The sequence below is a fragment of the Miscanthus floridulus genome, chromosome 14 (assembly GCF_019320115.1).
Source record: "Miscanthus floridulus cultivar M001 chromosome 14, ASM1932011v1, whole genome shotgun sequence".
In the NCBI taxonomy this organism is placed as follows: Eukaryota; Viridiplantae; Streptophyta; class Magnoliopsida; order Poales; family Poaceae; genus Miscanthus; species Miscanthus floridulus.
Window position 1 is genome coordinate 72,475,672 of NC_089593.1, and position 13,102 is coordinate 72,488,773.

Below are 13,102 nucleotides of genomic sequence, written 5' to 3' on the forward strand. Positions count from 1 at the left end.
CCGTACATTCCTTGGGTCATCGCCGAATTCTTTGTGCTTCTCATCAAACCTTTGCCACTGACTATAATCAGCTGGGTGTGCAATCTTATCATCATCCACCTTGCGCTCATCATCCTACCATGTCATGAGTGCGGCTTCTTTAGGGTTTAGGAAGATACGTCTCAAGCGGTCGGTCACTGGCAGGTATCACATTACCAAGGCAGGAATTCTTCTCTGCTTTGCATCGTTGCCTAATGGAGTGTCCTCTGGGGGCTGAGATTCTTGTACCACCTTTTTTGTACCCTTCTTATTTCTCTTTTTCCCCGTGAAGGCTTCGTCCCCACCGTAAAGCTCATTGTTCTTGTACCGGCTGGCCCCACACCAGGGACATTTATTCAGTGACTTGAACGTTTCGCCATAAAAAAGTATACTGTGGTTGGGGCATGCATGGATTTTTTCAACACCCATTGTCAATGGACTTATGACCTTCTTCGCTTGGTATGTGTTGGCAGGAACTGAGTTTGGTTGTGGCAGCACCCATGACAGGAGATGTAATAGATCATTGAAACTACAGTCTGACCAGCGGTACTTAGCCTTCAGGATGAGCAGCTCAAGCACAAAACATAGCAATATCCAATGTGTCGGACAACCCTTTTCAACATCATACACAGTCTCCTTCGATGCTTTTATCACCCTTTCCAAATTTTCTAGACTTTTCGGGCTATTTAGTAAAATCTCTGGTCCAAGGGCTCGAATCATGTCCTCCAAATCATCTTCATCCCCGACACGTGCTCCACCATCATTATTGGCACCACCTTCGTCGTTACCATCCCAACCACCAGCATCACCACCTTATTCATTGCCAAACTCGAAATCCATTCGTGCATCAAGCTCTACTGAATATTGAGACAGGGATTCTATGGTTTTATCGTCATATTCGTCATCATCCTCGTCGTTAACAATAACCGTTTCACCATGTTGAATCAACTCTGTGTAATCCTCAACAAATCCTCGCATAATCAAATGTGATCTGATGATAGTCACATCTGTCCATGCCATACGGTTCTTGCAATCTTTATATGGGTAAATAATTGTATCCTTATTCTCTTTCAATGTCGTTGCATGCTTCTTTGCGGCTTCAATAAATTTATCCACCTCTTCACGGAAACCTGCCTTGAACCTTAACGAACCATATATCCAAGAGTTCCTGTACTCCATCTTTTACAACAACAACAAAACAAACATTAAAGGACTACTTATTCAGATATATATAAAAATGAAACAAATTAATAATTACTTGAGAATAATTGTATATACTTCAGATATATATGAATATAAATCTAATATAATTACATGAAGCATACAAACACACCATGGTAGAGGAAAATTAATTAATGGCCCATTTATCCATAAATAATTAAAATACATATTTATTGATTACAATAAACAATTTTAAAGATAATAATTAGCAACAATTATACTTTACCCAATATCTTTCATACAAACCCTAGTCCAATTTCATCAAACATAAATTTACAAAAAGGAAATTAATAAAAAAACCAAACCCTAGATCTAGATACACATGCACATGAAACATCCATAAAACTAACTAATTGTTCACTAAAATCAAGAAACATAGATCAAATAAGGGTATGATCTTGTTCTCCTCCCTAATTTACCCTTGTACATTTAAAACTTGGATATAATTTGCTTCATAAGTAGCTCAAGCACCATAGAAGAGAGAGAAAAACAAAACTCTAATTACTCACTAACCAACCATTAAAACTTCAAAAAAAGTGTGGAATAGCATTTTCTTACTTTCTACAACCTCTCCAACAAAGGATTTGAGACCAAAACCTTTCCCCCTTAGTAGAGCAATTTTTGGGAGGTGCGCAAGGTCTCCCCACCTTTCTTTTACGGGTTAGAGTGAGTGACCCGAGGAGGAAGAATATGCTGCAGCTGTTTTATATGTGGGTCATTTGTAGGGGCGGCTGGTGATTGAGCCGCCCCTACAAATCGGAGCTATATATACGGGGGCATTTGTAGGGGCGGCTGAATCACCAGTCGCCCCTACAAATAGCAACTTCAGGGACGGCTGGTGATTAAGTCGTCCTTACAAATCAGACCACATTTGTAGGGCAACCGCCCTGCTGTTCCATTTGTAGGGACGGCTGGTGTTTGAGCACTCGAGCACGCCACTGTAGGGACGGCTCCATCACCAGCCACCCCTACAAAAAATTCAAACCATTGCTAAAAATCGTTTTTTACGTAGTGTCCGATCCTTGATTCTATTAGAGTTCATGAGAGCTGAAAAAGCATGATGCACGGACGCATTACGATCGACTACGTGCTAGATTTAGCTTATGCCATTTGGGCTTCACAGATATTTAAGAAAAAAATTAATACATAATACTTACTTAGTATACTACTCAATCCATCCTAAATTATAATATGTTTGATTTTTTTGACACCAAGTTTGACCACACGTCTTATTTAAAATTTTATGCAAAATATCACTTCTTTTGTTGTGGCTTGATTTATTAATAAAAGTTGTTCAAGAATGACTTAAAGTTGACTATATTTGCATAAATTTTTTGAATAAGATAAGTGATCAAACTTGAGGTAAAAAAGTCAAATGTCTTATAATTTGTGATGGATGGAGTAATAGATATTAGCATAGGGCCCTTTAGACTTTTTTGGTCTAAGCGGTCACACAGTTCACACGGGCCAATGAACACCCTTAATGTCGGTTGCAGCAACTCAACCTTGCGCCGGGGCGGATCTACGAATAAATCAGGGGGTGCGAGCGCACCATGCTAAAACAAAAAACCAATGACTATGAATAAATTTGAGAAATGCTAAACAACACTCGGTTGTTGCTCTCTCTCTCTCAATACTCGATCCTCTCTCCCTCTCATTCTTCTCCAAATCCGGCGACTCTCCCCCTCTTTGTCTCCAAATCCGGCGGCCTTTGAAGGGGAGATCGGGGGAGAGGCCGGCCGGCCAGGCCGTGGGGACGGCAGGAGGGCGGCGTTCGGTCCTGACGACAGTGGAGGCGACCGGACCAGGTCTCGAGCTGAGGGCGTCCATGGCTGGAGCTCGCCGTGGAACAAGCAGGTGGGGGAGGGGAAGGAACACGTTATTGTGTTGGTTGTTCTACTCGTTATTCGGGAAAAACGATGGTGGTGTTGCCTGCTCGTGTGCTCGTCCAGAGAAGAGATAGACCATGAATGAGCCCTCGGCTGGTTTGACTCCATTGTTTCATAAATTGTATTTTGATAGGTTGATTGTATACTTAAAGTTGACTCATGTTTTATCAAATTAAGTCAAGCTAACAATTTTCATATTTTCCTTATATTCATCGAATGGATACGCCTTTATCTATTTTAGGTGGTTCCCAAACGAAAAAAAGTTGTTCCTAAAAAAATTATGTGTAGTTTGCTATTACAACTTCATAGAACAAATTAAAAATTATGATGTTTATTATCCGTAGCAAGGCATAGGTATTGCGTTCTTTTTTTTTTTTGTGGGTAATGTGTGTATTTATTTTGATCTAGATTTATTTATGGTACTTGTACCATTGTACACACAGTACATATGCTGCATGCATGTACATCCTTCATACCCATGCATGCATGGATGGGTATGACGTATGAGGCTGCCGGCTGCGTACCCATGCATGGTGCCATGCATGCATGGAGGTGGGCCCTCCCCTCACGCAGAGGGATCGTCTTGTCGTTTTTTGGCGGCCGGGGGCGTATGCCGTACGGAAAAGCTGCGAGGGGGGCAGCACTGTGGGCAGTGGGCACCACCTAAACTGCCCGGCCCCACCACAGATTCGAGCGAGAGAATCGCGTGCATATCACCAGTGCAGGAGGACCGAGAAATAAAGTAGCTAGGGAGGCTTACCTAAGAAATGGCGAATTATAAGATGTAAATATTGCAAATTACAATCTCCGAGTATTAGAAACTCATCGACATTCGTTGAACGAAATATGATGAAATAAAAATTAGAGATGAACTCACATCAACACTACTATGTACTACGGAGTACCTCTGTCCCTAAAAGGATATAATTATGTGTTGCGTGTCGATTAAAGTACTTCATATTTGACTAAGTTTCTAGTAAATAGTATTCATAATTATGACTCCAAATTAATTTATTATAAAAATATATTTCATAATTAATCTAATGATGTTTTATTGATATTATAAATATATATTTTTTTATTTATAATTAGTCAATACTAAAACATAATACTATTCAAGAATTGCATCTTTTTTTTTAGGACGGAGAGAGTAGCAGGGTTAAGGTCAAAGAGAGAACTAGATATGTATCATGCAGCAGCCGTATCAAAATAATAGATTTATGTACACTGCAACGAACCACTTCATATATTCATATGCATATTAGAAATAGAAGAGGAACAATACCAGTGCACATAAGGTGTGATTGGTTACCCTACTTGGACCGTTCAAAGGGCCACCCGGCACCACACGATGCACTTCGGTCTTGTTTGGTTCCCTGCCTCGCACCATTTGCCTGCTTCATTCTATTCCTTTTGCCTCTATCCCGCACACCTCTGTTTTCTTGATTTCTTCTTCCCACATGAACCAGGACGGGTTGATGCACGCATGGTGCATGGACCCATGTGTCAGACATCCAAAACTTTGATCCATGCATGCAACCAAATACAATGACTGTCATCAAGTATCTAGACTAAGTTGCAACCAAACATAGCAAAGTGTACAATTTCAGCCTGCTTCGCACGAGCCTGGATCGGCCCTCCATCTCGGCTCGCCATCCCCGTAGCAACCAATTACGCCCTTAGGGTATGAGACAATCTTGGTCTTCTTCTGATTGACTTAGGAGGTGTTTGGGACTGCTCTATAAACTCTGCTCTACGAACTCCACCGTGGAGCAGCTTTACAAAAAAACTGGAGTTTGTGGAGTACCTCTTTAGGTGCTCTCACAACTCTACCCTTTTTCCTCGAACTGAGCGCGTGGAGCTGAAACCGTTTGGCTAAAAAACGTGGAGCGGAGCAGTCCCAAATACCCACTTACTTAAAAGATGGTTTCCAATTTTTAAAAATAATAAAAATCTAAATAAATTTCTTAAAGTTCAGACTAATTGTTCAGTCCCATGTAACCCGAGGGCATTACTAGTTGTTTGCTAATGTAGATTAGTGTTGCATCACTGGGTCTCGCAGGAAAAAAAAAACAAAAAAGAAAGAGTTGCCCCGCCCCCGAGGAGGATCCGGCTGGCCCAACATTCTGTTCTTCGCCTGCTGGCCCACAAGCGCGCGGGTTAGCCGCACCGCAGCACTTCCTTCGCTGCGCTGCTGCAGAACGCTAGAGACTGTAGAACAGCGCAGAGCGGCGGCATCTCTCCGTCCGCGCCGCGCCGGAGACGTTCGGCAGGGCCGTGCGTGGCTTCCTCGGCGCTGGGCGGTGGTGGTACCCTGCGCTGCGCCGCCCCCCGCCGCACCCGTTCGATCGCTACCACCGCAGCACTAGCTCGCCGCAAAACTGGTTGCAAGTCCTTCAACCGGATTGGCCAGCCTCCGCGAGGACGCCGACAAGTCGACGACGCGGGCGGCGGACTTCATCGTGACAGCCCCAGCGAACTTCGGACCCCGGCCAGCTCCACGGGCTTCCGACGCCAGGTACCCCAGTTACCCACCACCCGCGTCTGCGGTGTTACTCCCGGTGTCCTCGCTCTCTTGCTACTCCCCGCCCGTCTCCGCCAGCGGGACACCGGGTGCTCGCGGAGTCGCGGCGACTACGCAGCGGCGGAAGTTTTCGGCGGCCGGCGGCAGCGATTGGTGCGCGCGCGGCAGTGCAAACGGCTATCGCCATGGTTGTTCCGGCGGCGGGGTGCGGGGATGGACCTGCCCTCGTCGTGCGTGCGTGCTTGTGATGGGAACATAGATGACTGTCTCTCCCATCACCTCCCTCTCTCATCCGTTTACATGCATGGCGTTGCTGTCATTTTGATCACTAGCAGTACTCCTTCACAATGCAATGTCATGGCACCTGCATGCCTATATTAATTTGCTACTGCTAATGATTTAGAATGTAGGGAATGTGCTAGTATCATGCATTTGTGTGCTTGGAGTTTGTACACTTGCTGCCCACCAAAGTGATTTGTTGCTTTTTAGTTGTAGTCTGTAGATATTAAAGGACAAAGCTCTTGCTCTTTCTTTGAAAAGAAACATACATCACTAAAGTTGGCCTTAGCAACCGATCCCTTCAAAATGAGAGTTAACTAAAGAACCTATTGGCCACATATCTCCCATATGCATGGCTTTTGTTCTCTGTAATGGTACACATTTCATCTTGCAAATATTGTTTAGCCATAACACGTACTCATCTCTGGACGAAATGTGATTCTGCATTTATATGCTGGATATGTATTTAATAGAAGAGTGGTTTAATAATCAATAATTGTGTGGTTATATTTTCTCTACTATATATAGCCCTCAAAATGGATCATGATTGCTGAAAAAGCATGCAGTAACCTTAACAATTGCTAAATACTGCATTTGTATATTCCTTTAATTTCTCAGCTTCTATAAGCCAATTTGATCACCTCCCTCTCTCGTCCGTTTACATGCATGGCGTTGCTGTCAATTTGATCAATAGTAGCACTACTTCACAATGCAATGTCTTCCAGTTTGCATTGGCATGTGGCACCTGCATGCCTGTATTTGCTACTACTAATGATTTAAAATGTAGGGAGTACTAATCTCATTTGTGTGCTTGCATCTTGCAGTTTGTGCACTAAAGTTGCTGCCCACAAAAATCAGTTGTTGCTTTTTAGTTCTAGACATTGAAGGACAGAGCTCTTGCTCTTTCTTTAAAAAAACATACACTAAAGTTGGCCTTAGCAACCGATCTCTTCAAAATGAAAGTTAACTAAAGAACTTGGCTTAGATATCTCCCATGCATGGTTTTTGTTCCCTGTAATGGTACACATTTGATCTTGGAAATATAGTTTAGCCATAATACTCATCTCTGGACAAAATGCGATTCTGCATTTACACGCTGGATATTTAATAGAAGACAGTGATTTAATAATCAACAATTGTGTGGTTATATTTTCTCTACTAGCCCGCAATATGGATCATGATTGGTGAAAAAGCATGCAGTAACCTTAACAATTGCTAAATACTGCATTTGTACGCTCCTTTAATTTCTCAGCTTCTATAAGCCAAAACATCTTATAATTTGGAATAGAGGGAGATCTAATATCATTCGTGTGCTTGCAGTTTGTATCTCCTATCCTATGGCGCCACCTCGTCTGGGTAAGAAAGGGAAAGCATCAGGGAAAGGGAAGGCTCCTGCAAGTTCTGCACAAGCTGATCTCCCCGATGCAATTCTTGAGGTAACGCTATCTAATCGATGCAACGGTCAAAAGCAGGTTCATCGGGGCGCCATATGTTCTTTCAGACAAGTTCGTGTTAATTCAGTGTCTAATTATTCACAGGAAATACCTGATCCTATCGCCACACTGAACCTGGGCGATCCTGAGAAAATGGCTGAGAGTTATGAGAAGTGTGTGACAGATATAATTGAGTTCATCAAAACAGAATCAGGTAAGGGGTTCACCTTCACAGTCGAGGGAGACCATGAGCATAAGCTTGATCGCTATCTTGACACCACACCACACCCAGTGAATGCTGAGCCCAGGAAGGGAAATCGCATGAGGCCCAAGAACAGGAGAGTGACTGGCCCAGATTGGGTTTGTAACGTCTGTGAGCCCAAGCCCATCCGTGAGGAGTAGAAGAGTGAAGGAAGGCGAGGAAGAGAGCCAACGAACAACTTTGTAAAAGTCTAAACCTAATCACGCTATCGGTCGTCAGCCTGTCCGGCGGACCTGTTTCCCCTTTTCTGCGTTTTCCGGCGCCGCCGCAGCGAGCGTCGTCGACAATCTGGTACCAGAGCCATCGATCCGGCGCCTCCCAGGGCTGGATCCGCCGGAGCCACACCCCCACTTCACCCGTCTTCAGCGCGCCAGGGGAGTCATGGATCCAAACGTGCGCTCCCTCTTCGACGAAGTACTCAAGGGGATCGACGACCTCCGCGCCGAGTCCAGCGGTCGATGGGAGCGGTGGGAGCGCCGCTTCGAGGAGGCGACATCAGAGTTCCAGGCGCGGAACGAGGCGGTGGACCGTCGCATCCAGTCGTTGGAGGAGTTTGCCTCGGCGCAGTACACTGCCGCCGTCGTCGCCGACAACTGGGGGGGGGACACTTCGACGAGCGCGTCTCCGACCTCGAGCAGCGGATGGTGGATCTCGAGCTGATCCGCATCCATGAGATCAACGACGAGCGCGACGACAGGGTAGCCGCCGTCGAGACCGCCGTGGAGGAGCTCGTCAGTTGGCGCCCGGAGGTGGACGGTCAGATCTACGATCTTCGCTCGGTGGTGAAGAACCTCCGGTTGAGGGATGGTCGAGCTGCAGTGGAGCTGCCTACATCGGGCACCCTGCGGCAGCCGGAGTTGGTCACCGCGCGCTCATCTGCCGGGACTCCGACCGACTGGCCCAGCGGGCACCGCGTCGAATCGACTACACGGGAGAGGGGCTATGGATTGGTCACAACCATAGCTCCGACCCCGGCCAATGGTATGTGCCGTCCTCCAGATCCCCCTCCCCATTCAGTTCCATATCCCCATTTCCCTCCCAATCCCAACCCTACCTTCAACGTCACGGACGCCCACCTTCCACCCCATCCACCAGATCCTCCACCTCTCCACCACCAATCCTCCCACCTCGGCCAATTACCCAAAATCCATTTTCCCCAATTCGATGGCACGACCCCCCAACTATGGATCACTCAGGCCCATTCCTACTTTGATATGTACTTCGTTGATCAATCCATGTGGGTTCGCGTGGCTACGATGCAATTCACCGGTGCAGCCAAACGCTGGATTCAATCCATTGCTCACCACCTCGAACACATTGGTTGGCAAGACTTCTGTGCGTTGGTCCGTGAGCGTTTCTACCGCGATCAACATGAACTTCTCATCCACCAAATGTTTCACATTAAGCAAACCGCCTCGGTTCAAGAATATATCGATCAATTTGTTGATCTTATTGAGCAACTCTCGGCTTACACACCTAACCCAGATACCCTTTCCTACACCACCCGCTTTATCGATGGTCTCTGCGACGATATCCGTTCTGTTATTCTTGTTCAGCGACCCGCCGATCTAGATGTTGCTTGCTCGCTTGCCCTTTTGCAGGAGGAGGCCGTCGAGCCGTCACGCCGATGGGAATTCCGGCGTACCGATGCTTCCGCCTTCATGAAGCCAGTGGCACCTCAGGGACCGTTGCCGCTTCCTGCTCCTCCCCAACGCTTGGCTCTTCCTGCTCCTCCCGTGCAGCCCGAACCGAAGCAACAGCTTGAAGATCGTCGTCCAGACTTCCATAGAGTTTCAGTGGATCATAAGTTGCAGCCCCTCCTTTCTTACAGGAAAGCCCGTGGACTCTGTATGCGTTGTGGTGAGAAATGGCACCAGGGCCACAAATGTTCTCCAGCTCTCCAATTGCATGCCTTACAGGAGGTCTGGAATCTTTGCGAGGATCTCTTCACCGAGACAGACAGTTCAGAGCCCAATACTCCTGTCACGGCCGATCAGTCCTTCATGCTCCTATCTGTTGTTGCTGTTTCTCTGTCACTCCACCCTCACACCTTGCAATTTCAAGGCATGCTCCAAGGCAAGAGTATCAACATCTTGTTAGATTCTGGGAGCACCAACTCCTTTCTCGATACCAACTTGGCAGCTTCTTTCACGGGGGTCCAACAGCTGTCAGTTCCTACTTCTGTGCAAATTGCCGATGGCGGGTCAATCACTTGTTCTGCTCAAATACCGTATGCAGAGTGGTCTATTCAAGGATATGTTTTCCATTCTACCCTCAAACTCATTCCCATTGGCACATATGACATGATTATGGGGATGGATTGGCTACAGGCATTCTCTCCCATGAAGGTACATTGGCTTCAACGATGGGTTCAGATTCCTTATGGTCTCCACACTGTGGTGTTACATGGTAGTCTTTCCGAGCAGCTTCATTGTTCTGTCATTCAGCTACATCAGTTGTCTGCTGAGGAACCTGCATTCACTCCAGCAGTGCACAGTGATCTGCCGGAGATTCAAGCGCTGCTATTTCAGTACCAGCACTTGTTCAAATTGCCAACCGAGCTGCCCCCTCGACGGGCCTGCGACCACTCCATTCCCCTCATTCCAGGAGCTCAGCCTGTCTCTGCCCGCCCCTATCGCTACTCACCGGCCTTGAAGACAGAGATTGAGGCTCAGGTGACAGAGATGCTGCAGTCTGGCTTCATTCGCCCCAGTACCAGCGCCTTCTCTTCGCCAGTTCTCTTGGTCAGAAAGAAGGACAATAGCTGGCGTTTTTGCGTCGATTACCGCCAACTCAACGCACTTACTGTGAAGAGCAAGTTCCCCATTCCGATCATCGATGAACTTTTGGATGAACTATCCGGAGCTCGTTGGTTCTCTTGTTTGGATCTAAGGGCTGGTTTCAACCAGATTCGCCTTGCACCTAGGGAAGAACACAAGACTGCTTTCCAAACCCATTGGGGCCAGTTCGAGTATACTATCATGTCCTTCGGATTAACTGGCGCCCCAAGTTCGTTTCAAGGCGCCATGAACAATACTTTACATCCCCTACTTCGCAAGTGTGCCTTGGTCTTCTTCGATGACATCCTTGTGTACAGCTCCTCTTATGAAGACCATGTTCAGCACCTGACTCAAGTTTTCCAGTTGCTCTCCAAGGATCAGTGGCTAGTTAAATTATCCAAATGCCGCTTTGCTCAGCAATCTATCTCCTACTTGGGTCATATGGTCAGTGCATAAGGAGTTTCCACAGACCCATCAAAGGTTGCTGCTGTGCAAGCCTGGCCGCCACCATCTGATGTCAAGCAGCTCCGTAGCTTCCTCGGACTCATAGGATATTATCGCAAGTTTGTTAAGCACTATGCTGTGATTGCCAGGCCTCTGACAGATCTGCTTAAGAAGGGTGTGCTCTTTATTTGGACTGTCAACCATGCTGTCGCCTTTGACACTCTCAAGCTCGCACTCACTGAAGCTCTAGTTCTGGCCCTGCCCGATTTCTCCAAGTCCTTCCAACTGCAGACTGATGCAAGTGATGGCGGCATCGGTGTAGTTCTCCTTCAAGATGGTCACCCATTGGCTTTTGTTAGTAAGTCGCTTGGTCCTCGTTCGCGCGGCTTATCTACTTACGAGAAGGAATATTTAGCTATTCTGGTGGCAGTAGACCATTGGAGGTCCTACTTACAACATGGCGAGTTCACAATCTTCACTGACCAACGAAGCCTGATGCATATTACTGAGCAGCGATTGCAGACTCCATGGCAGATGAAACTTTACACCAAGCTTGTGGGGTTGCAGTTCAAGGTTGTTTACAAGCCAGGACCTTCCAATTTGGCTGCGGATGCTCTCTCCCGGCACCCTTTGCCTCCAGAGCAGCTCAACGCCATCTCTTCTTCATCACCAACATGGTTGACCGATGTGGCTGAGGGATATGATTCTGATCCTACCACTAGAAAGCTATTGCAGGATCTGACACTTAACGGAGACTTCCACCCACCTTACACTCTGCTCCATGGTCTTATTCACATTGGCGACCGCATTTGGGTGGGTGACAACAAGACCCTCCAGCTGAGAATTTTTGAAGCGTTGCATTCCAGCGCTATCGGGGGCCACTCTGGGTTCCCTGTTACCTACAGCAGAATCAAAAAGTTGTTCGCCTGGAGAGGAATGAAGTCTGACATCAAACAATTGGTGGCTTCTTGTACAACCTGTTTACAGGCTAAGCCCGACCATGCCAAGTACCCAGGACTTCTTTCTCCACTGCCTGTCCTAGCAGAGTCCTGGCAAGTCATATCCATGGATTTCATCGAGGGGCTTCCACACTCGGGCGCTGCAAACTGTATCATGGTCGTCGTCGACAAGTTTAGCAAATTTGCCCACTTTGTGCCTCTACTTCACCCATTCTCAGCTCCGCAAGTGGCTCAGTTATTTCTGGACAATATTTACCGCTTACACGGCATGCCAACTCACATCATCTTCGACCGCGACCGCATCTTCACCAGCCATTTCTAGAAGGAGCTGTTCCGTTTGGCTGGTACTCAGCTCTGCATGAGCTCCGCTTACCATCCTCAATCCGATGGCCAGACGGAGCGGGTGAACCAGTGCCTCGAAGCATTTCTCCGGTGCTTTGTTCATTCCTGCCCCAAGCAGTGGCTGCGCTGGATCACCTTGGCGGAGTATTGGTATAACACCAGTCTCCATTCCTCACTCAACAGGTCGCCATTCAAGGTACTATACGGACACTCTCCTCGTCACTTCGGCCTTTCTCCTCCTGAGGCATCCTCTGTTCCTGATGTTGAGTCCATGCTGACTAAGCGTTCCACTATGCTTGATTTGGTTCGCCAACACCTTCTCCGAGCTCAACATCGCATGAAGTCGCATGCTGACAAGCACCACTCAGAGAGGTCATTCAACGTCGGCGACATGGTGTTCCTCAAGCTCCAACCTTACGTCTAGGCGTCTCTTGCCCCTCGTGCTCATCAGAAACTATCCTTCCGTTACTTTGGGCCATACAAGGTGCTGGAGAAGATCGGAGCTGTCGCATACAAGCTGGACCTGCCGGACTACTCTTCTGTTCATCCGGTATTTCACGTTTCTCTACTTAAGGCTGCCCCATCAACCAAGTTCCCTCTCTCGGTGGATCCTCCAGAATCTGAGGAAGGCCTGCAAGTTCCTGAAGCAGTTCTGCAGCGCCGTCTCCATTCCCGTCGCTCAGGTGCGGTTGTTCAGTTCTTGATCAAGTGGTCCGGTCTGGCTCCAGAACTTGCCACCTGGGAAGATGTAGAGGCTATACAACAACGCTTTCCTTTTGCTCCGGCCTGGGGACATGCCGGGTCGCAAGGGGAGGGGGGTGTCACCACACCACACCCAATGAATGCTGAGCCCAGAAAGGGAAATCGCATGAGGCCCAAGAACAGGAGAGTGACTGGCCCAGATTGGGTTTGTAACGTCTGTGAGCCCAAGCCCATCCGTGAGGAGTAGAA

General features: G+C 47.3%; 1 protein-coding gene across 1 annotated transcript; it reads left to right on the plus strand.

Moving 5' to 3' along the window:
* The first annotated feature begins 7,268 nt into the window (after positions 1 to 7,268).
* Positions 7,269 to 12,131, plus strand: LOC136503724 (uncharacterized). Its single transcript, XM_066498714.1, has 6 exons — positions 7,269 to 7,367; positions 7,470 to 7,724; positions 7,846 to 8,270; positions 8,324 to 8,607; positions 9,112 to 10,793; positions 10,887 to 12,131. The coding sequence occupies exons 1-6, from the start codon at positions 7,269 to 7,271 to the stop codon at positions 12,129 to 12,131; spliced, it is 3,990 nt and encodes a 1,329-aa protein (XP_066354811.1).
* Positions 12,132 to 13,102: the final 971 nt, after the last annotated feature.